The sequence below is a fragment of the Polyodon spathula genome, chromosome 4 (genome assembly GCF_017654505.1).
Source record: "Polyodon spathula isolate WHYD16114869_AA chromosome 4, ASM1765450v1, whole genome shotgun sequence".
Classification (NCBI taxonomy): Eukaryota; Metazoa; Chordata; class Actinopteri; order Acipenseriformes; family Polyodontidae; genus Polyodon; species Polyodon spathula.
In genome coordinates, this window is record NC_054537.1 from 79,373,002 (window position 1) to 79,398,294 (window position 25,293).

General features: G+C 34.4%; 1 protein-coding gene across 1 annotated transcript in view; it reads right to left on the bottom strand.

Moving 5' to 3' along the window:
* Positions 1-993: 993 nt before the first annotated feature.
* Positions 994-25,293, bottom strand: part of pkhd1l1.1 (PKHD1 like 1, tandem duplicate 1) — a 63,828-nt gene continuing 39,528 nt past the window's right edge. The window contains 32 exon segments of the mRNA XM_041246753.1: positions 994-1,660; positions 2,157-2,310; positions 2,713-2,859; positions 2,990-3,141; positions 4,249-4,590; positions 4,822-4,957; positions 6,975-7,132; positions 8,159-8,326; positions 8,569-8,801; positions 9,253-9,418; positions 9,697-9,813; positions 12,175-12,286; positions 12,445-12,556; positions 12,699-12,858; positions 13,126-13,216; positions 14,159-14,280; positions 14,521-14,653; positions 15,352-15,446; positions 16,102-16,278; positions 16,567-16,696; positions 18,866-18,984; positions 19,343-19,472; positions 19,994-20,148; positions 20,475-20,563; positions 20,909-21,089; positions 21,258-21,417; positions 21,652-21,803; positions 22,312-22,503; positions 22,977-23,996; positions 24,085-24,225; positions 24,344-24,585; positions 24,857-24,986. Coding sequence (XP_041102687.1) covers positions 1,410-1,660; positions 2,157-2,310; positions 2,713-2,859; positions 2,990-3,141; positions 4,249-4,590; positions 4,822-4,957; positions 6,975-7,132; positions 8,159-8,326; positions 8,569-8,801; positions 9,253-9,418; positions 9,697-9,813; positions 12,175-12,286; positions 12,445-12,556; positions 12,699-12,858; positions 13,126-13,216; positions 14,159-14,280; positions 14,521-14,653; positions 15,352-15,446; positions 16,102-16,278; positions 16,567-16,696; positions 18,866-18,984; positions 19,343-19,472; positions 19,994-20,148; positions 20,475-20,563; positions 20,909-21,089; positions 21,258-21,417; positions 21,652-21,803; positions 22,312-22,503; positions 22,977-23,996; positions 24,085-24,225; positions 24,344-24,585; positions 24,857-24,986 — 5,867 coding nt within the window. The 3' untranslated portion in view covers positions 994-1,409.

Sequence of the window (25,293 nt, forward strand, 5' to 3'; positions counted from 1 at the left end):
GTTGCAAATGTCTGTTGTGTACAACTTGGCAACAGTTGAGAAGCTGGAAGCTTTAATCAGTTCATAAGCCAGGAAATGGTTGGGAGATTCTGGCTGGAGATCTCAAGCACAATAGAAAGAAAGCAACGCTGATGTACCGGTAAGTAAGCTGGGCTGAGTTGAGTGGGGGACGGAGGGGGGTGATGCTGGGACGCCAGAGTCATTGTCGAGCCCTCTTGAGGTGATTTGGGCTAGTCGACGAAACACAGAGTATGGAGGGTGCCTACTTGAGGACCCCAGAGATGTACCCTACTTAGCTCAATCCAGACGATTGTCATGCTGATGCGCTGGGGAGACCGCACTGTGGTTGATCCCCGGAGCCAGCATCGCAACCATTGCCACAAAGATTAATTAAAAAAAAAAATATGGCTTGTGTTTTCATTGAGATTTAGAGTAATGTTTTGGTCCAATCTTGATAAAACAAATTTTAACTATATTAATATTAACTGCTTGTATATTTAAATTTAAAATGCAAGTCTGCTTGAAGAGAGGGATCAGCCAACATCTAAATAGTAATGTGTATAAAAAAAAAAGCACACACACACTAAAAAACTAAAAACTTAATGTTTGTGTGTCAACAAAATGGCCACATGACGCTTCTTTGAAAAAAAAAAAAAAAAAAACACTTCTGGGGAACTAGAGGTTGCTGATTTCAAACTTGGCAAATTGAGAACTCAACTCGCTTCTACTGGTATGGTTACAGGGGCTTGGAAGCCATAAAACTGGCTGGCAGTTCTAGTTATTATTATTATTATTATTATTATTATTATTATTATTATTATTATTATTATTATTATTAACTGCCTGGCAGTTCTAATTATTATTATTATTATTATTATTATTATTATTATATAATTCATATTTTTTAATGTGTCATTGAATAAGAACAAGGAGTTCTGAAGACTGAAAAAACATTTATTAAATTTAACGCTAGGGAAATGCTACAGTACAATATGAAATCACATGCTACATATACTATTACAATATATTACACTAGCATCTATATAGTCAACTTAAAGATATATTTTAAACAATTGTTAACATATGTGAAATACAATAGAAATTGCACACATATTACTGTATCTATTTTCTGGTAACTAGTCAATAACTATATATAATAATTCCCTTAACTTAACCTTAATATAGTGATTTTATTTTCTGGATAGTAGTGTGGATTTCTGATTCAAATTGTATAAACTGTAATCTTTCAGTCAGTGCTAAAGTTCAAGTTCAGTTGCCCAGACTTTTGCATATCTCCCAAAAGTTAACCCAAATAACACTCAAGTTTTTGGAATATTCCAAATATTCCAGGAGTGCTATGTTTGTAGAACATTTAGTAACATCTTTGTGCAACATTAATGTTTATATACTTAAGGTATTGTTATACAGTGGAGAAAAAAAACAAAGTCAGAAGGGTGAAGTAATAATATACACAGTATTAGCTTTAAAGAATAAATAATGGAAATTACATAAAGAGCCTCTGTTTTGAAAGCATTGCTGGATCCAAATGCTCCAGTATTAGCTGTTGGTGTTGCTGTTGGAGCTGTATTGGCTTTTACAGAGAATGACTTAGATTGTGCTTTGACGTTGTTCAGTGTGAATGCAAGCATCAGGTCTGTCCCTATAAGAAAAAAAAAATTATTAGTCTGCATCTTTTTAAGCATAGGGTGGCTGTGATTTCAATTGGTCATTTTGCACTATTGAAGCTAATAACATAGTACCAAAAGTCAGAAGACAAAGCTATATATATATATATGTGTGTGTGTGTGTGTGTGTGTGTGTGTGTGTGTGTGTGTGTGTGTGTATATGTGTGTGTGTGTGTGTGTGTGTGTGTGTGTGTGTGTGTGTGTGTGTGTGTGTGTGTGTGTGTGTTTTAAAGTGTGTTTTGATGATCCAGTAAGAATACAGCTTCATGTTTAGGTAGATGTTGTCTGTTCTTTTAACACCAGTTTTATGAATATCAAACTTTATATATTTAATAAAAATAGAACAATGATCTTTCAATAATTTGTGAAGAGGGCCCATCATGCCATACAATTGCACATACACTTGATGTGGTGGGCTGATGGTTAGTCATGAAACCAGTTTGTATTTGAAAACAACTATAGTGTACTTACCACTGATACTAAGGGACAGGTCTGTGTAATTAGCCCAGCAGCCATTGAAGGGGATAGTGGTTGTTCCATTTAGTCCGGAAATATCCTGGTTTTCTGGGTTTGTAAGTTTTGCTGTAAGTGTGAGTTTAGTAATGCCTACACACACACAATTGTCCTATAGATGAGGAAATGGCATGATGGGTAAATAAATGGGTAAAACAAGTTAAGCCTTTAGTGAGTCTTGCAAATCAAACCCTGTTATGATTAGTTATTTGTTTGGCATACTGACTGTAACTTCTACCATACTAAAAGTCTCTTGTCATGCCTTTGTTTTATGTTTTTGATATTTATTATTCGTCCAAAATCTGGAGACTCTCACTAGATTACAACGTCTTCTGGTCTCCCTCTAGTGGAATCAGTTTGAAAATGTACACATTTCTGAACCCTATTAACAGTTTTATAAAGCAAACTGTTTTCATTCTCACAAACAGTATTCAATCCATGTTTTAAATAAAGGTACAAAAGATCATAGATACATCATGCATCACAAATCATAGGGATGTACAGTACAACTTACATTAGCATCCACAGCCATTATGGATGGCTGTTGGGTAAAATTCTGTCCTTTCTGCCCAGCTACCGGCTCTGTGACAACTACCAGGCGTGTAAGAGTTGAAACATACTCTCCAGCTTCATCGGTTCTTTGAGAAGGCTGTGCAGCCATCTGGAAAAAAAAACAAAAAACATATACAGTACAATATTTGTATACAGTAAATCTAATAGTTATACAGTATGGGTATACAACTCCTCCCCCTACTCCAAACCAATTGGTGTAATTTGGATAAGCTTCACACCTGGCTCCATTGTGGGTCACTCGTTGAAAGTACTGGCTTGGAAATTGCTACAGATGAAACATTGAACCCAATGGCACTGCTAAGTTTTCCAGTAAGAGCCATTTGCCCAATGTTATTAGAAATTTCTTGCAGGTTCTTGAAATCAAGTTGGCCTGTGGAATAAAAGCATAAATAACATAGTTGTCTTCATGTACAATTAATCTTTTAATTTTGTCTACCTAATAATTTGTGCTTTCCCCATTCCATCCCAAAGCCATGAAGAATATGTTAAGGCGAAGGTCGTATTAACAAGCCAGAACAGTACGTTGTCTCTCCCCATGCACTATGTTGCCCGCATTTAATGTTTTTATTAAAAGCCATAAGTGGGTTTCCTTGCCATTTTGGATTCATAAACAGCATACTGTATCATTCACTTTGTCATTATTTTAGGAACAACTTGAAATATTCTTCATGAAATAAATCTCATTCCAAAATCCTAGACTTGAGGTACTTGATAAGGTGATTTAATTAATATACGTTTTTTCCAAAGAATTACTGCTTCTACTGTAGATATTACAAGGGACAGGCTTTCAATGAACAATGTGCAGAACATTGTTATGGTCATTATCTGCTAATCTAGTGTCACAAATGATGTTGCCAGGTATTTCATGTTTTAAAAATAGGAATTATAATGTGTGTAGAGTTGTAGCAATGAGTGGTAAAGATTAATTTTTTAAAAATCTGCAATGCCTGCATTTGCCCCAAATGATCTTACCTGCAACCTTCCTCCATATTTGATTTATAGGAAGGATTTTGTGTATTCATAAAAGACAACAGGTGGTACCGTGTTGCAAACCTGTAGTCAACAGTTAAATTCCAACCTCGCTCTGTTTTTCATTATATATATGTTTTATATAAAAATATTTTGAACACAGGCAGTGCAAGCTTGAATCTTATCTATTAGTAAAATAATTATTTAGAACATCTGATGCTGATCTTTTTATCTTATTTATTAAAATGTATTGCCATTCCTCCTTTCTGGAAATCATTGTATTCTCCTATTGAAATGTGTAAAGGGTGGCATTAGTTCTTGACTCTTTTGCCAATACAGCGTTGTGTTTGGGGGTTGTCCTTTTATGACTGGAAACTGGATTAAATATTGCTACAGGAATTGTGACTGAATATATCCCACGTACTGTACTACGTGAGCTGGAGTTGCTTTCACTAGAACCAGGAAGGAATAAATTAAAACCAATTCACTATAATGAAGGACCCCTTACCTGGACTGGTGCTGTTGCTTAACTGCTGAGCTGGTGGCTCAGCAATCTGTACTTTAACGGTAAGACCAGTGGCACGTTTTCTGCGCCTGTTTTCCCGTACAATCTTAGTGATGCGAATCTTGTTTGCAGGTATCTTAAGGAAGATTGCAAGGTTCTTGATAAGGCTATCTCCGTAGAATTTGTCAATGGTCATGGCAGGCATTTGAAAGGAAATGAAAAGAAGTGGAGATGTGCGGATTTCAACTGGAGTTGAGCCTCTAACTAAAATATTGAGCATTTTATAGGTATTGTCAAAGTAGTTTGATCCGTAGACTTCAGACTTCATTTGTGGAATGTATTGATCTGTGGAGACAAAAAGAAAATAAAAGTCTGGACACGTATATAAAATGGAAAGAGACAGCTCTTTGTGTTAAACAGAAGAACTATTGAAACACAAAGATTGTTTCTGAAATCAAATTTCACTGTATATCAAATTTGAAACATTCATAACTCGCAGAATAATATTGTATTCACTTCTTGGACTGATGAGCTAGCTTGTGAAACTGATTCACCTGTTTTGTTTGGGTTACTTACCAGGTGAAGTAGGCTCCTTTAATGTGTAGTCAGTGTTGTCACTGTTCCAATCAGCATTTGTCGGAGCAACCAATTTGTTTTCAACATAGACATCTAAACGCTGAGGACTGGAATAAAAAACTGCAACACGAACAACCTGGGTAAGATAAATAAGATAATTGAAAATAATTGAAGATACAGGGGCAAATATTCAAAGGTCTTTGACGCAAATCTGCTTGCGTTTTGAATGTTTTGCATAAAATCACAAATGAGTGAAACCTAAAAGCTTGACTAAAAGCAATTTAAAAAATCACAGAAAAAAAAAAAATCTAGATTCCACGTCTGTCATGAGAGCAGCGCGATCATGCTATTGGTATGTTGGAGGCTGGACTAGGGCAGAGTACTGTGGCTTGCCGTCTTAGGTGTTCACAACCAGCAATTTCAAACCTGGCGAGACGGTATAACCAGACACACTCTGTAAATGACAGGCCACAAACTGGGAGACCAAGAGTCAGAACACCTGCCTAAGAGCGACATATCATTTTGCAGCATCTTCGTGATGTCAATTGTTAATCAGCACAATAAAAAAATCACTGTACCTGCTCTAAAACAGAACATTGGTAAATTTTATCCAAATATAAGTGACAGATTTCTTTTGATGTTCAAATATAAGTGATGACTTTCTTTTGATGCTCAGTGTGTGTGTATATATATATATATATATATATATATATATATATATATATATATATATATATATATTATATATATACACACACACACACACACACACACACACACACACAGAGTATATATATATATATATATATATATATATATATATATATATATATATATATATATATATATATATATATATATATATATATATAAATGTGTATATTTGTGTTTCTGTCCAGTGTTTTGCCTGTGTTCCGAGTGCCTGTTCATGTGAGTAGAATACGTGTTTATAAAATCTAAACTAGTAAGTACAATACTCTTTGAAATAAACTTGTTATGATTCTGAATGTGCGCTTCTTAAGGATGGTATTATTGCCATTGCTTGTGCCCCGGCACCTGTTTCTTTACAAATTAAGCATTAGTATTATTTAAAATTCAATTTTAAAATAAATTAAATGTTTGAGTTGGAAATAAACCCAAATGTTATTATTTTTTATCAAAGTATAAAACGATTAAGGACTTTTTCAGTAGGCAAGTCAAGGAATGTTATTTGTTGTCTGAATATTCTGATCGCGCAAAATTTCCTCTTTTTCTTTTGCTCTGCTAGCATTTGCAAATATAGCTGTCTGAAAGCCATATTCACTCTATAACTGGAAATACAGATTGTCCTGAAATACCTCTTGTAACCAGTCTTAAGCGATTTCCATGCAACATAGTGATTTGCGAGCAAATTAACATTTCAATTTATCTTGTGGTAGTGAACTTGCTAGATTATTTATGAAACCTCCCCCAAATTTGAGAGAAAAGCACTTGCGATAGTAGAACAACTTGCCAACCCATGTTTTTCAATGCAGCATCTATTTTGAATCGCACTCAAAAGAGCAACTTTTTTTCTGAAAAAGGACTTGTGGGAAAAAATCTCTACAACTCCCCTTGTGACACACGCAATGCATTTGAATATTTGGCCCACAACCTTAAGTTTTTTTTTTTTTTTTTTTTTTTTTTTTTTTTTTTAAAGGAGAAAAACACAAGTTAATTTTACAAAGAATAGAACCAAATAATGAATCATAAGCTTCAAGGGCCCAATTTTGGTCACAGGGCAAGGCACTAACACAGTTGATAATGGTCTAAATTCACACATTTTTGCTGCTGCCCAGCATGTACTCTGAGGATATGGCACAATGCAACACAATTGCCTTCATTGATTGCTTCATGTTTTGCATTTGTCAAAATTTTGCGCAATTAAGCACTATCAAGTTATTCGTTACCAACTGTATTACATTTCTCAGAAGTACCAAAATCCATGAAAATATGAGCTCTGTAGGTGTCAAATGCTTTTTTGAAAAACAAAACAGCAGGAGACACAGAACACAAACATACAACAATATACAAATCATAAATCTATTACAGTAACAAACATAATGCACAATGGATGGATTCTAAGGCACCTGGCATATTGACAAGGTAACAGGTTGCATTAACTTGTAACTTACCTTGCTGCTATCAGCACTGAGTAACATTAAGCGAAGGTTCTGGGGGCTGGTACTAGTAAAGTAAATGTCATAAGACTTATTTGTTGCCACAATGCTATGGAACAAAGAGACTCTTTTCTGACAGGTATATCCAGCACACCAACCATGGTCTTGAGGACCTGTAATTAAACAAAAACAAACAAACAAAAAAAACATAGTAGTAAGCAATTCTACTTAATAGGCAAATGCACTTAACAATATCATTTAAAGTTTGCCTCTTGTCAATGAGTTTCCATGCTGTAAAACTGTGTAATCCAACATCTGTATTTCAACTTACATTTGTGGAAGAATAATGTCTTTAGCAGTAAGTTAATGAGAGTTAATGTTGTATCATGTTAAGGCAGTGTACAACATTTAATTCACTTTATAATATGGATCAGGCCCTGTAATAATAATAATAATAATAATAATAACTAGAACTGCCAGGCAGTTTTACAGCTTCCAAGCCCCAATGCCAGTACCAAACACTTAAGCAATTAGTGGAAGAAGCAAGTTTATTTAAAAAAAATGCATCAAACAGCCACTTTGGATTCAGGTCAACACCATTTTGTTAAAAAGTCAGTTGAATTGCTACAATGTCAAGGATGATGCTTGTGAAGTTTGGAGTTAGTAAAGTAAATAGTTTGACATCTGACACATGTTTAAATTTCAAATTTAAACGTATAACGGGTGGCCATCTTGTTTTATAAAACATCACCATTTTCACATATTTGTATCCCATTGTTACTGGGACAAGTTTGAAACTAAGTTTGAACTAGTTTGGAGTTTGCTAGACAAACAGTTTTCAAACAGCAGCAGTTTGTTGTTAGGGGCGCGTTTCGATAAGATTTGTGACGTTAAAATTTATCACAGCAACTTCTGCTTCGCAAACTTGATGCAGGTTTGGATGCTGATGAGATATGCCGAGTTTCAGATCAATCGCTTCACCATTTCCCAGGAAGAAGATTTCGAAAGGTTTTATCAAAAAATGAGTCATGGCGCCAATTGCAAGGATGCAGCTGCAAAAAGTTTTCAGCATCAGACAGCCAATGTATCCAGCTTATTACTTACCAAGTCAGAACCTGATCAGTCACACAGCTTCAAAGCAGCGGTAGTTTAAAGTTTTGAGAAGAAAAAAAAAAAGAAAAAGTCTAATAATGCTTCACCATTTATAAGATCTATGTACCCATCACCAAGCACTGCCACTGGAGATAGGCGTCTGGTCTCCGTGTCAGAATCCATACTCTCTATAACCAACATCTCATAGTCAAGAGATAGGCACTTGTAGCTCTGCCAGCTTGGCACGTATGTACATTTGGAGTCCCTGATTATCCCTGTAGTTATGAAAAAAAGTGAGGAAACATTGTGAATGATTCAGCTATTAGGTGAATTTCCACATCCAAGAACACTTCATCAACTTAATGAAAGTGTTTTTTTTTTTTTTCTTTTAAATGGAAATTACTCATATTCAACAATGACATTTTACATAATAGCTATATTAAAACATGTCATATTTATTAAATGTGCATTTTATTTTTATTTTTTTTGCAGATCTTTCAAATCAAAATGTACCAACCTTTGTTTGGTGCAATTTGTTTAACAGGAATACGTCCTCCATTGAGATCAGTGAGCATTACAGAAGGAATTCTGTAATCCCCAAGACCATGCCGTTTGTCTCCATTCCACTCAAACTCAGACTGGGGAACAACAGCCCCTATCCCACCCAGGAAGGAGCCATCCAGATCTTTGAGCATCGTTTTCTTTTTAGCATCACAATCCATATCAACACAGTCCGAAGGGTTCACCATGCTGTGTGGGGAAAAATAGCCAGTACTGCATGTTCAGAATGTTTATGAACAACATACTTTAAATATAGTATGCATTCTTACTGGTTAACATTTTACTTGTTTTTTTTTTTTTTTTTTTTTTTTTTATGCAAATCTAAGATTTGCAAATATTTGAAATACAACTCTATCCTGGTACTTATGAAGTTCACATTGGTCAGAATTCAGCAAAACTATTGGAGTAAATTTGAAGTAGAGCACTTCAAATCATTAGGCTGTAACCAGGAAGCAGCAGCAGCTTTTCATCTATGACATTTTCTTTTCAGATATCTGCATATTCCAATTTCAAAGTGCAAACAAGCAAAGAAACATCAACAGAAGAATTGTGATTTTTTAAAAATTATTATCATCTTGACTTGCATTCATTTCAGGGGTAATTAAGAAATTGGATATTAAGAAAATAAATAAATACTTACTTAACATCTGGTCTATGTATGAAAACCATAGCATTTTCGCTTCCATTAACCATTGTTATTCCCTTTACATGTACTGGGTGCTGTAAATCTTCATTGCTAGGATTGGTAATAAACATCACATTAATCTGTCCTGAGCAGACGCTCTTAAATCCAACAAATGTGGAATCTTAAACAGAAAAACAAAATGAAAACACAAACATTAATATTGTTTAACCTTTCTCTCATGGATATCTATACAATTTTCCTGTGTCTTCTGAGCACTACCTGATAAAGAAACACATATTACAAATTGATAGTGACTGGAAACTGTGATGGCAACAATTTGAGGCCACATTACAGCATTTTCATGCAGCTTTATTTATTTTATTCCATTTCTTAATAAAAAAAAAGAAAATGTTTCAGATAAAAGCAAAAGTGCTCAAATAGAACACATATTTAAATGACCTGTTACGGTCATAAGTCCACTGATGGCATTGTAGCTCATCAATCCAGCATGAGGTGTTTCTGGTGCATGATTGTGTGCCGAGGAAAAGGTGGGCCAACAAATTCCAGTTCTGCCTCCTGTGAAGGAAACACACAGCAAGGTTGTAGTGGTTAAACAGGAGAGAGGTAAGGATAAGATTTTAGTGTAGTAAATTAAAGGGTTAAAACTCTGTTCTGGAACGCATCAGATGATTTGCACTAGTCAAGTGATCTGTGAATAAGTACCAGGTGCATAAAAATCAGTTCAGTGAGCTTCAAACCAAGCTACGGCATGCATGTTGCAATATGAATGATTCATTTAGCTTTCACTACACTGAAGATTATAATCTTACCACTCTAATGTAAATCCTTCCAATCAAAAGACATACCATTTGTAGTATATTCATGTATTCACTGAGATCAGATTTGTATTTAAAATGTTGGGTTTCGTTAGATTGAGTTTTGCTAAGACTTTGGAGCTTAAAGCCCAAGCTTTTTAAAAACAAGTAACCCCCCTTTTTATTTGTATAGAAGATGTAGTTTTTTTTTTAAAAAAAGTACAGCGGGTGTTTTGCGCACAATCATTGTTTATAAACTTTTTCATTCACTCACCATTATTCAAAAACCAGTGTTATTGTATCGAACTTGTGGTATAGTAACAAGAGCTTTAGTAGCAAGTGACTCTCAAACTAAATGTGTTAATTAAATCAATCTGTTCATGCTTTGAAATTGAGTTAATGAGGTCGTTAATGAACGCAATTCTTGTTTAAATCTTAATTATTGCAGGTCACTTCCTGTCTCAACAACTAGCTAAGGGGAACCAGCGAGCAACAGCCAAATGGAAACAAAAAACTAATGGGAATATCTACGTTGTATATTATTTCTTACTTCCTTTAAAATTGTATATTTTGTCATCCAGAATGTACATTTATGTAGAACAATTCACATATAAAATGCTGATTTACGATTATCTGGCACGCAGGTAAAGATTGTACAGCACGGATAAAAAATATATACAAATAAATAATAAATAAACACCATTAGTCATTTATCCTCTTTTGGCGAGATATTTTGCCTCAGCTTACTATATAAAACTCTTTTAATGTGCATTTTGCAATCTTTTTTTGGTTAAAAGGAAAACAAAATACTGTAAGCCATCTGTGTATATTGGTTGGAATTTTTTTTTTGTGAATTGTTGGAATTTATTTTACTTTTGTCTGTATTTTAGTATGTACGATTGTAGGCTACAAATAATTACATTTTTTAAGCTTTTAAAATTACAATAGAACTCCCTACCCAATACACAATTTGTTTATAATTAATTGTTCAGTAAATCTTTTAATCATGCATTTTCTGTGGTACTCTTTGCTCGCCTCCACAATAAATAAACTCAACATGATTAGAAGTAGCCAATGTACACTTGCAATACATTTACAAAACATTTTATATGCATACAAACGTGTGAACGTGAAAGTGTACATTGTAAATAAAGTGTGGTAACACTACAAATATGTTAAAGCAAATTCCATGTCAATGATCTCGATCACATTCCTAGTGGATTGGTGTGGCCTTGCATGCAGTTCTTCATTCTTGTGTGGATAAGACATATGTGTATAAAGCCAAGGACGCATTGCAAATCCGCAATCACCTAAGGAAACTTTATAGTAATATGCCATTTTCTATAGCAAGATTTTAGTTGCATAATTCAAATAAAATCTACAGTAGAGGTCAGCTGTCATATAATGTACTTATGCAGATTTCAAACAGGCTACAGTTGCATTGATAATTTCTTGTGAAATTACACTTCGTACAAATAATGGTATATAATTTTGCAATACAACAAATGTTCCGTAAGGTTACAAATGATTAAAACAAGTGAATAAATCTCCTTCATAACCGCAGGTATAGAAAAGGCTAAAACATTTTCATAACTACAAATATTGAATTATCTAGGTTGTCTGTAAGAAATTAACTCTGGTCCTGTACACTCTCACTCTTTCTGTATCAGCTGTGGTCTGTTAAATTTGGTTCAAGATGAGTTATATAATGTTTTGTTAATTAAAACCCTCCTTTTTCAAGTGCAAATTAACTCCTGATAAATTCTGACAATTAACAAGGATTTGCTTTCAAAGTCTCACAGAAACAAAATAAATAGTCCCAAGAAGCTTGTTAAGATATTAACATTATTTTGTAAATCAACATAATTTTGGAATCACATTAGGACGATTATTTAATATCAAAATAGGCACAGCGACGCTTGAAAATGTCAAAATCAATGATACATACAGATTTCTTTATTAACTGTGGAGTTATCATTTACAACCTTTTGAAAATCCTGTCAAGTGTTTCATACAGATTTTCAGAGCAATTCAATAAGAAATTAAAAAATATCGGTAAGAGTTACAATCTTTCAAAGAAAGAAACACCCAAATATCCTTAAAAGAACATGTAGGACAATACCTGTAGGAGGCCTGGGGCTCCTATGCGAAGAACTTAATTTGATGTTTGGATCCTCATTCTTTACTACATCTGAACAATCAAAGTTTGGGCTATTTCCTACAATCAGGGATTTCTACAGAAAAAAGGGAGAAGAGCACAGACTTTAAACTTACCAAACAAATAAATAAAATCTTGTACATTCAGGACATTCCCAAATCATTATATTATTTTATTTTATTTTTTTAACTGAGCTTCGGACAGGTCTTAGATTCAAAGAAATATATTTCTTACCTCAATCTGAACAGTTTTGTTGGAGTACATGTGTGATAAAGAAGGAGGTTCATAGATAAATGGTATAATTCCCATTCCATTGTCTACTAGTGTGACATTCGAGATGTGCACACTAGTGTATGTCTGAAAATCAAGAGTAATGGAATAACTTCAGTACATACACACGACTCTACTATTTGCTGCTTCACTGGAAGTAAATGTTAGAAAATCAAATTAGAAGAGTGTGTAATCTAATACCCATTATAATTCAAAACAAAAGTATTACCTGGAAATAGATTCCATAATCCCAGCATTTCCAAATGGTAAATCCCTGAAGATAGGAGCAATCAGCAATGCCATCTTTATTCATGTACACCCCAAACAGACCCCCGTGGGCCTCATTGTTGTGCCAAGCTTCAGCTGGATTTGATGTACCTGTAAACAGATCAGAATTAGTCATTTGTGCATTTGTGTAACAAATACATTTCCAGCTCTAAAAAAAGCTACCAACAACTTTTTTGTGTTCTTTAGTATTTGTCCGTAAAGGCAGATGGAAAGAAAGTCCCTCGACTGCAGACCATTTATAAGAATAGTCCTTACATATCAAAATCCTTCCTTGAAAACTATAACACGTGTTACATTAAGTCAATTGTGATAAAAAAAAAATAAAAAAAAAAGTATGAGATCTTTGTGGTTAATTACCTGGGCATGGTTCACCATCAATGTGGTATCCAACTCTCTCAAACCCAGCTACAATATTATCCTGAAGTACATTGTTTTGACCTTCATTGATCTGGGGGAAAAGAATGAGACATTGTTTATCTGCTTTAATAAATTTGAAAGAAACAAACTGAATGCAACAGAAAATAATGATGTAAAATAGTGAAATCACAAGAAACCTTTCTGCTGTACAAATAATTTTCCATGCAGACCTTTTCCAGCCTGAACCAGGTTGATAGTTTAGTCTATTCTGTTTGTTGAGAGAGCTCATAGCTGGCACCCAGAAAGACAAATCACAACTACAATAATAGCTCCACATTCAAAACTAAAGCACATTTAATTAATTCAATTATGAAGTATGAAGGTTATATTATTAAAAAAATCAATGTATTTTTACGAATTTTTTTTTTTTGTGAAGTCATGCAATTTAAAAAAAAAAACTTCAAAGTTACAGAAAACGCAAGCACAGGCACAATGCTGTTTACAAATAAGGTTGTTAGTTACTTCTGCTTATTAGCCCTCTCTGTGTCCCACATTCCATCAATTGTCAAGTGCTAATCAATTTGTGTCAGGCCGAGCACAGTCTTTGAATCACAACACTTGGGGGACAATATAATAAAATGTTAAGCAGTAACACTGAGCCTTGTGCTTGCGTTTTACTGTGTTTATTCAAAATTGGCACTTTACATCAGGAATAAACAGGGGTTAGTTTACCAACGTCAACATATCATTTAAAAAAAAAAAAAAGAAAAAAATCTTAAATTTGAAAATAAACCAAAATCTAATTATCAAATAACTTTTATCATGCCACAGTGGTATATACTATTACTTTTTTTGTTAATTTAGTTTACTTCATGTTTTAGACAACAAAAACAATTATCTATACTGTCTTTGAATCAGAAGAATAATTTAAAAAGACCTGACCAATATATTGACATCTGAGTTTAAAATAGCCAGTTTCGTAAAAGCAGATCCATCTATGAATGCACATTTTGAGTCAGTGTCAGACAGCCACCTTAATTGCAGCATGCCATTCGATGTTGTTAGATTCCTCTCTCCCATGCCAGGCACCGGGCCAAACAGTCAAAGCTACCAAATTCCTCCTAATCTTGTTCCTGTTTCCCCCGACCCGAATACCTATGAATATTATTTATAAAACAAGGTGTTTATCGTGGAAATGTACTATCAAAATGAGATATTAAATATCTTCAAATGAGTTGAAATAAACACTGGCAAAAAGAAAGCTTAAGATATATGAATAATTAACACACAGTGATAAGCATTACAATCTGTCTCCACAAATGTGGAGTAAATAAAGAGACTATAACAAGAAAAATGTACTTGAAAAAATGTATATCTCTCTCTTTTTTTCTTTACCATCACCAGCAGTAAAATATATAATATTGTCTTCAATATTGAGTCCATGAGTTCCAAAGACACCTATAGCAGGTGAGAAGCCATGATGGAAAGCACAGCCTTTTACATAGGACAAATCATCATTCTCTGGAATCTGGAAAAAAGGTATGACAAGTGTTTCTATTTTGTAAGATTCCACTGACAACTTTGAGCTTTTAACCATTAGCTCTCAGATATGTTTTATCTGCATTTGTTAAATATAAAAATGTGACATACAAGAAGCTGCATATTACAAATTAACATCTTTAGATTTAACATTTGACAAACAACCGTTATATTATACAAAATGAATTACAGTTGTTCTCAATTGTGAAGCACCTTTTTCAAAACATTTAACACAAACCCAGATTTAAAATGTAAGGGGAAGGTTCTTTGAAGGTTTATATGGAGAATGTAGTATGATCTTGAGATGGTTATTTTACACCTGATTTGGTACCCTCTGTAGGTAGTTAATGGAATTTAATCTGTAAATTAGCTAATTAATCACTTACAATTTTCCCAGATATTCCTACTTGCTTGAACAACCTAGCTTAATAACTAATAAAGATGTATTTAGTAAGTCAGATTTAATATTTAACTAAATTAGTAATTTACCAAAAATATGTCTATAAATACCTATTTGTTACAAGAAATACAACATTTTCTGAGAATGTGTGAACTTGCATTGTTTGTGATAATGTTTTTAAATAGGGTCTGGAATAATCAGTAATTGTGGTTTTGCAATTGAGAACAACTGTAATACAATGTTTGTGAAGTAGACTTTGTTAAAGGCGTTGCACAAACCTCTCCCACATTTGTGAAAGCCACCGAATATCTTGGATCACTGTAATCACTATAGCCAAATTGGCCGCTATGATAGAATTCAACATCCTTGATTCTGGCAATTCCTTTGAGGGGGGGGGGGGGGGTGCAAAAAAAGGAATTTAATTAGTTATACTTTGTTGTTGTTAATTTGATCTTGCAAGTAGATACAAATAAAAAAATAAAAAAAAAAAAACAGTATTCCAAAATGAGAAAAGCATGAAAAGCATGTTGTCCTGAATAGTCCTAATGGAGAATGAACTGCAGTTGAACAACATGAGTAGAGATTGCTAAATTAATAAAACAGATGCCATTAAAGGTATGTGTTAACCCTCCCTTACCATTTTATGATGTTTGAAATCATTCACATTTTGTTGCTTTAATAATAAAAAAAAAAAATAGTACTTCAATTTTTATATTTATTTTTTTGTATCTACTCAGGTCTTGAAATATAATGTGCTATTGTGACCTTTCAATGTTTAAGTGGCATTTAGAACCAAAACGTATGTCCTTTAATCCCAATGTACAAAATGTTTTAAATATACATGGATCACTAGAACAAGACAGATTCAAATATGATGCATAGTGCTAAGTAAGCCTAATTAAAATGTGCCTGATAGACAGTGCTATTAATAGTAAGGTGAGGTTTATATGGAGCTCAGAATTTACAGTAAGAAAAAAATATAATTTTATCATCTTTTTTAACATACAGATTTGCAATGCTGAAAGAGTTCAACACACCTCTGTACTCAGTGTCATCATTTGCCCAGATTGAGCCAACCAGAACTCGGGCTCCAAAAGACTCTGTATACCAGCCTGGATAATCTTCACCAATTATCTTGATATTCCTATTCAGAAGACCCACATCACTGGCCAGTGTGTAACTGTGGTCTGTACCAGGTACACCATAACTCTCACCTGAAAAATATATTAAGAATGTGTACTGCATTCCTGTTACTGTAGTGTGCCCGATACATTAGAATATGTTTAATCTCTTCAATATTCATTGGGTATTGCTTATAGCAGTATTGATTATATACGTTTAGTTAATAAAAACTGTAACGCAAATTGCTAACATGAAATTAAATACATAACAAAAAAATAACCAAAAAAAACCCAAAATTGCAGCAATGTTCATGCTATAAATCCAATGTCTCCTCAGCATCATTACTACTTGTTGGTTTTTGTATGTTTTAACTCTCTCACCAATGTGTGAATAGGTTAGAGATGCATTCAGGGTCAAGATTAATCCATCTTTTGAAATCATTCTGATCTTTCTTGTTTCTGCCTGCCAGGAGTCATAGCTGGTTGTAGTTATCACAATATCATCTCCCTCCTAATGATAGAATATGAAACACCGTTTTATTTTTTACTCTTGTTAACATGGTTTCAATTGAATTCACCTTGTAGTCATCATTTAGCGAGTAAATTCATTAAGCATTAACCTATGGTTTAGCAGTCATTCCCTGCTAGATGATTGAGCGCACAGGCAGTTAGTTGTCGCCAGCTAGCATGGCCAATGTCGCTAGCATGGCCAATGCGGAAGGGTATTGGGCATCTACATGTGGCATAATGACAACTTTGCTGAACCGGATTGCCTGAGTTGACCACTTTACTAAGAAACACCATCATGGCACAAGTAGGTTTATAACTGATGTTTAGGTACAAGCAAAAGTTTTTTCGCGTACATCTTTTTTTAACTTTTTTGTATTGTTGATAAAATAACAGTTGGTGTATAAAGTCAACATTAATGTAGAACCCATATTTCTGTTATGATTAGTTATTAGCAGTACTCATTTATTTAAAATAAACATATTTTAAAGTACAGAGAACTAACATAAATTGTGTATTAATATACATGGGTGAAAGTGGCCAATAATCATTTTGCCTGAAACTCCTGGGGCAAAACAAATCCTTTGGCTGGGACTCTTATGCCCCCTGCAGCTCTAGGGTTGTACATGCTCTCAGATGCATTCTGAGCCATGTTGGTCCACTTTCAGATGCAAATTTGAACTTGACTTAGTAGAAATAGACATTCAGAAATTACTTCACTTACAACTTGGCTCAACCTGACAAATCGCACATACAAAAAGTTAACAAAAATAGTTTTTGAAATGTTACTCAAACCTTTTACATGTATGCATAATTCACATAACACACATTTTATAAAACCTCAGCTGCAAAATTCATATACAGTCTCTGCTTAACTCAATCAGATGTCGTAAATACAGGGTTCATGCAGTTTCTCTGATACAAATTTCAAGGACTTTTCAAGGACCTTCAAGGACCATGTCGACAATTTTCAAATACCTAATTTCATTTTCAATGTTGATAACTAATCAAGCTTTTGGATTAACAGTTTATTGAACTGTATAATAACACAAATCTAACTTATACTCACTTTGAGTATAGATAATCTCTAGATCAGTAAACTTTCTTATTCAGTAACACCAATATAGTACCTATAGGTGAGTGTTTCATCCTAAAAGCAGCACAACAAGTCAGTGTTTTAATCAATGTCAGAAACACTTGTCCAAGAATGTTGTGTCTCAATCATAGGCACCTAACTTTGTTAAAAAGTGGGGTCAAACTGAAGGACTAACTGCAAGCATAGAGACGCCATTTTTTTCTACAGTTAAGAAGCTCTAAGAAATCAAGCAAACCTTGCTGTTGTGAAGTTATGGTTTTAGTAATTGCAAGCCAATAAAATTGGGCAGGTGTTTCAGCATAAAATGTTCAATATGTACTTATTCAGCAAGCATTAATTACAAATACAGTATATGCAAGTAACACCAAATGGCACAACCAGTACCAATGGCATCTCTGCACAGTGCTACACTTAGAATCCCCACCTGTCATTTATTAAAGGAAAGTGTTAAACAAAAAAAAGAAAAGCAAGCACTGTTCTTTTGAAGGTAAGTATTCCCTAATCTTCGGCACATCGCTGCTAATGTTAGCTGTTGTAAATAATGCATTGCGGACTATGGGTCAAACCAATGTTCATGTAGGGTGCGTTTTATTGTGTGTTTTGTTTTTTTTAAATCAATGTCGGACCTCTGGCGTCTTCTGAATGATTTTTTGTTTGTTGGTTTGTTTGTTTTTTTGTTATACATTTTAAACCATTTAAATGCAAAACCATAACAAAACATAGAGTAATAATGTGTATATACACAGAGCAAAAAAAGGGGCAAAAATATATATAGTTTGCCTCCATTGTGTGCCCCATGGGTTAGGCGTCTATGGTCTCATTAAAGTTACTGGAGGAAAAAAACTCGAAAATATTTTATAGTTTAACAGTTAAGTTTTTTTTTTTTTTTTTTGCCATTTCTACATGAATCATAGGAATGAACCTGGGAGCGGTCATTTGACGGAATGCCACCTATAGACGGAAAACTTTCACCCATGAATATAGAACATCCATACAACAGCTTAAATCAGAACAAATCAAATAATGCTTCATTTTCATTACTGAAAAAGTACTTAAATCAAATAAAGACACGAGTACCTTCCAGTCAACCGCATCAACTAGAGATAAGTTGGTAGACCCCACTGAGGCTGTTGAAGCTAGTTTAGTCCGATATATAGAGTGAGGCATCCCATGAAGTTCCAAAGTTCCAAAGACACCTAGATTACCCAGAAAAATTAATGTCTTCTAAAATATTGTTTTGCAATGCTGATGCTTGTACAGTATTAGGATTTTCCTCAGTTTAGATTATTTATTTATTTATTTTTTAGACACCCTTACCCAGAGTGACTTACAGTTGTATACAAAAAATACATATCAAGAATTACAGTACAATTAAGAGCAAGATACAAAACACAGTACGATTTGATATCGGGGCAGTTCAAGAGCAGATAACAGTGTTGATAGTTACATCAGGGTTAGATATGAGTGCAGGTGAAATACAAAATACTACGGATTGGGTTAAGTGCAGGATTAAATAGATTAATAGAATTTGAACACTAAGAGAAGGTCACTTACCTAAAACCTTTGCTCCCTGGTTAGGTTGATCGAGCAAAGGCCACTCTATTGTTTTATGAGTCCCCCTCAAAACAATGTCTAGTTCACCTTTAAAGGGACTGTCAGGCTGTCCTGCGATTAGTTTACCACCCTATATTGGCATATAAACCATGGTCTTCATTAGTAAGTAGTTCAACTGGAATGATTAAAACAGGTCATCCACTGGGTGGCTAGTTACACGTGTTATAAATTAATTTATGAATCTAATAGTTTGGTACAGCCAGAATACATTCCAGAAGTTGTATAGATTTACTTTACAAAATGCACAGCAATGAAAAAGTCAGTACAGAGTGTCCAGTCACCACAGAGTACAAACATCAAGGAACAGCTCACTTGTCATCTAATGTTATCCTTTTTGTTGTTAAATAGTATAATACCTCATATGATTTGTGCACTCATTTCAGATTTATTGCAATTCTCAAAGAACACAATTTAAAATGAAGTATATCAAATATGTGCTGTAAATGACGTGAGAGAAGTGACATCAATGCAGTATACACACCTGGCAAACATGTATCTTTCTATTCATTTATTATACCAGTATGCACAACACTATTTATCCTCAGTGGAATGAATATAATGCTCACCAGAATATCAAAGTACTTTCTTTACCTGTATTGATATGTAGGTAGCTTTCATTACTATCTTCCCAGATGCATTGCTTGCAGCAAATGACTTGTTGTAGATTTCGCTGTCCACTTCCAATACTCCATGAATAGTAAGTTTATTCAAAGGAGGGGTGTCTATGTCCAGAACTACCCAATATTCTGTAGATAAATAACAGTTTGGTTATATCTACCTCGTAAAGAACATTTTACATGTGCTTTTAGGAGGATAATGATCTGCAATTTTTTTTTATAAATTCATATTATTCTGTGCTTTATCTGTATACTGTTTTTGGCTGAATTGTATACAGCTAAAGTTAAACCAGCATATCCAAAAAAGTGTTGCTGGTTGAGCCCCACCTGTCTTAACAAGTTTGAATGGACCCAACGTTATTCGAATCTCTTATGATTCAATGTATAATTAACAAGCTTTACCTGTTTTATACTCTCTAGAGTAGCTTCCATGGTAATCAGATAGTTATTATTACCTGCTGGAATAACCACATCAGATTCTTTTGTTGGGACAGTGTAACTGTTTTCTGCAGAAGATTTCCAGAAAGAGTCATTGGACCACAGACTAAAGAAAACAAAGAGGGAACATGTTTTTTTTTTTTTTTTTTTTTTATAAAATTGCTATTTTTGAATAGTAAAAAATTTAGTTTTGTAAAGTATGTGCCCGTTTAGTTTACTTTTTAATAAAAATAATAATATAAAAGTAAATCTTGACTTATCTTGTTATTGTTAACTTTTGTTAATTAAAAAACAGTATAACTCATTTTATCGGAACAGGTTGATGGGCATTTCGATAAAGGGGGCTTTATGGCCATTAGAGTTGATATTGGTGGAACATCTTGGGGGGAACTCCACCAGGTCTATTTGGATAAAGGGTGTTGGTATATCAGGTGTTTACTGTATGACATACACAAAATGTGCAGGTTTCTTGTTTGGTGGTAATGGGATGGTTGGTGGTAATGGGATGTCTGATGGAACTGACGGGTTACAGTTAAAGAAGCAGGTGTAAACTTGAAACTCCACATTCTCATCAGACATGGAAGGATCCACGCTCGCTTCCCTGTGTCTGCTCATGCTGGTCTTTCCAGACACTGTAACACAAAATGCAAATACAGTCTCAAGTATTCCTCATTACATTTCAAGAGATAAGAAAAGCAAACTTGCATCAGGATTGGGCAGTCATGATAGGGGTGTTAGATTGTGTTTATATGTGGGTATAATTAATAGGGTTATTAAGATATTCATAGGTTTTCACATACCTATGTAACTCAAGGTTGTTGTATTGGCCTGCACATACCAGTCACCGTTCACATTTTTATCCCAGCTCAAAGGCTCTGTGGACTTGTTACGTATGTCAGTTATTCTGAACATCTCTGCATGTTGAGTGAAATTGTGCGAAATAATGACATAATCTTCTTGCTGTAACACAAAAAAATACATAAATCAAATAACTTTTTACATCATGCATAATGTGCTATTAAAACAATCCATAAACATTCAATCAGCAAACTATACACAATACAACCTACAGTTTTACAATCCAAGTTTTACAATCCTAGTTTTAGAATACAATTGTTCTTCACACAAAAAGGTTATTCTAAGTATGATCTTGCTGATGTGTCATAAATTTTTCATCACTCAGTATCAGATTACCTTAAATCCATAGAATGTGGCACTGTAAGCAATATTGGTAATTTGATCAGCATTCTCAAAATACCAGTTAAACATATTTGCATCTGGAATCAGCGCCATCCAACCAGGGGCGTGGGTCAGCCTTTTATTTAAGTAAGGAATGACACTGGTACCTACATTGTAAAAACAAAGATAAAAGTCTTGGAGTACCGTCCAATTTGTGTTGCACACTTACTTTCATAAGCCTAAAACATTTTTTTTAAACTTAAGAACAGTAATGCTAAAGATAGAACTCTTAAAAATGAGAAGAGTTAGCTTTACATCACAGTCAAAGACATTCAAAGATCAAGGCACAGCATTGAATGATGTAGTATAAAATGTAATATGAAATGATTAGACTGTTTGGCCCAGGATCTCACCTTCAGGACCAGCAGGAGCCATCCTTAATTGAAATTATCCAAATTCAAGTAACTACCTACCACCAGCAGGGAGATATATTGGGGAGGCAGTAGAGAAAGACGTCAGAACATTATGCATGGTCTTTGTAGGATTGGTTAGCCAATCATATTAGCATAACCTTGCCCCTAGAATTACGAAAATCCTCTAATGAGAAGTCATGCTATCTCATGTACTATACTGCTATAGCTGATCTGGACTAAAGGTAAAATAATATTATCTTACCATGTAAGTCTGTCAGAATGACATTCTTTGCTTCAAGAGAGGCAGGTGAAGGATTGTTGAAAGCAAGGCGGTGGAACTTGACTGTGGGGTCACAAATTGAACCTGGGAACCCCACACTCCAGTCAGCTTCTTGGGAGCAGTGGGACGGGTCCAGTAGGGAGCTTTTAGGAACCACCTTATAGTTAGCAATACCTAAGGACCAGTATAATTGAGAACAGTATTTAATTTGATGCCTAAAAACAAGACAGATATCAAAGAATAACCTTCATAAGTATCAATAAATGAATGAAGCCCCCAGGTTCTAACCTTGACCATTTAGTGCCTGTGGAAAAATCTTAAATATAGTTTGTATAATTATTTTTCTATCAATGAACTCTACCACTTAACTGTCAAAAATGTCAATAAATGACAATATAGACAAATACAGTAACTACCAACCATGTTTATATATTGTAAATACTGGAGATAAAAAGGAAATGTTTCCGTTTTATGAGTGTACAATACACTTTTATCTTCATATACAGTGTCAATTGAATTTCTCTATCTGTTTTCTTACCCACATAACTACTGATGTAAATCTCCGATCACAAATGTTAGCTATTACATTTATAAATTCTGTCTATATACTCAAAAGTTAAAAAAAAACAAAAAAAACACACACACACCTTTTGTCGTCAGAGACCCATCAGAGTCAATCAAAACAACTTCATGCTCCCATCGAAAGGCAGCCTTACTGGGTGTGTTGAAATATTCTACTTTACTGAACTTGGCACCCCAGCCTCCACATCTGTCTATACATCTTCCAGCAATCGATGTCACACCAATGGCAGCACATGAGGAATGATTAAAATTCATAAATTTAACAGATGTGACAGTCAGTCCTTCATTAAAGGGGAGAATGATACCCTTAGAATTACAGTCAGAACTGAGTTCACCCACGTAACCTGCTACGGTGGCATTTTTAATCATGGCCCCGTTCGCTCCCCAGCCGTCAATGAATGAATTAAAAACACGTTTCATTTCAATGCCAGCCTTTTCATTGTTGACCATTAGGAAATTGTTAAAGTGGATTGCCCCCACATTTACCCACTCTGCTCCTTTCTCACAATTCCAGGTGGTCAGGAAGTTGAATTGTGCTGGCTCTGGCACTGTGGAGCCACAAGATCCCTTTTTCACAGGAAAGTACTCGTGAAAAATCCAGAGCCCAAACCAGCCTTGAGAATGAACAGTGTTGTTAAAGAACTCTCCCAGAGGAACATGTTGTTGGCAGATGTTCAGATCGAAGGATGGTCCATCTGGATGATCATGCATTCTGTACCAAAACCCAAAGTGGGTTCCTCCAGCAGCTACATTGTGACGGATTATGTTGTTGGGATTGGTCACCCAGTATGCTGCAGGTGTGACATCATCATTCAAGAGACTGGTACTCTGGCGCACAAAGACAGCCAGGTTGTATTGAAGAATGTTGCCTGTCTCAATCCCATCCTCAATGAAAAAGGCCCCACCCATGATGTCATAGATAACATTTTTCTCCACCAAAAGATTGTGAGTGTTATGGATAGTGACAGCTCTATTATAGGTTTGATGGATTCCACAACCTCTGACATAAGATTTAAACTTCAAATCTCCCATAAGATGCCAATGTATTGGATATCGTCCCAATCTAAAGGCCTGTCCAGCATGGACTACCTACAGATAAGGAAACAAAAAAAAAAACAATCAAGGTTTCAACTTTTGCTATTTTTCTCTCAGAATAACCAAATATTGAATTACATACCTCAACGTATTCAATTCTTCCAATTGCTAAGCTTTCACTTGGCCGTGGGGTATGGAACATAATACAACCACCAAATTGGTCACTGCCAATTTCTTCACCAAATTTTCCTTGGGAACAAGTCTGGGTAGCAAATTCACCTAAAAAAAATGTATTAGTGCATGCAGCTTTATAAAAGTATTACTATTTTGATACTTATATAGAGTAGTCAATATTATGAATAATGCAGTGGGCACTTTGTTACACAATTCAATCTACCTGTGTTAAATTCATCAGGGCAGGCCTCTATTTTGTCATTCCATTCAATATTGGTTGACCCTCTGACAACAATATTCCGAGTAAGAAGTCCAACTTCAGCTCTTGCTTCAAATACTGTCCCGTCGGACAAGGTGATAGAAACTCCTAAATGTTGGTATTTCAGCGGTTCTGCTAAGGTCAGGGTTTTTCCATCAACTGATACGAACTCAATTTTCATTAATTCATTTTCCTTTTGGCTATGCCTAAAAAACAACAAATACTGTACTGTATTCACATGAATAATTATGATACACACACACACACACACACACACACACGTATATATATATATATATATATATATATATATATATATATATATATATATATATATATATATATAAATATATTTATATAAATAAACGAAACAGAAACACTTTACAGTTTCAAGAAACTAACATTGTGTTGTAGTGAACTCAAATGTTGAAAAAGCTTTCTTTTCTTTAAAATGAAAGAAATACACAGATCACATACCTGTCTCCAGTTGATGCTATAACAATTTCATCTCTTGCTTTCCATGTCACAGCTTGCTGTAAAACCAGTGTGGAAGAACCTTTGTCTGCTGTCTTAGCCAAACGGGTCCACGTTACAGGAACAGGCATGCCTGCAAGACAAATATAAAACTAAGCATGCCTCGATATGTTTTATATAATGTCAAAAAAAAACAAAAAAACAACAACAACAAAAAAACTTTGTTCATTTAACTAGGATAAGAACTGTTTAAGGGATACTTGATGCCACTGAATTTGACTCATATTTAATTTCTATTACATGTGTTCTATTTGACACTCCATTGTTGTTTACAATTATACAATTATTTGCTAATTATTCTAGCATAGACTGTTTCTGAAAAGACTCCTCAAAAGCATACCGTGAGTTATCATGTGCGGAAGCACTAGGCTTCAGTGAAC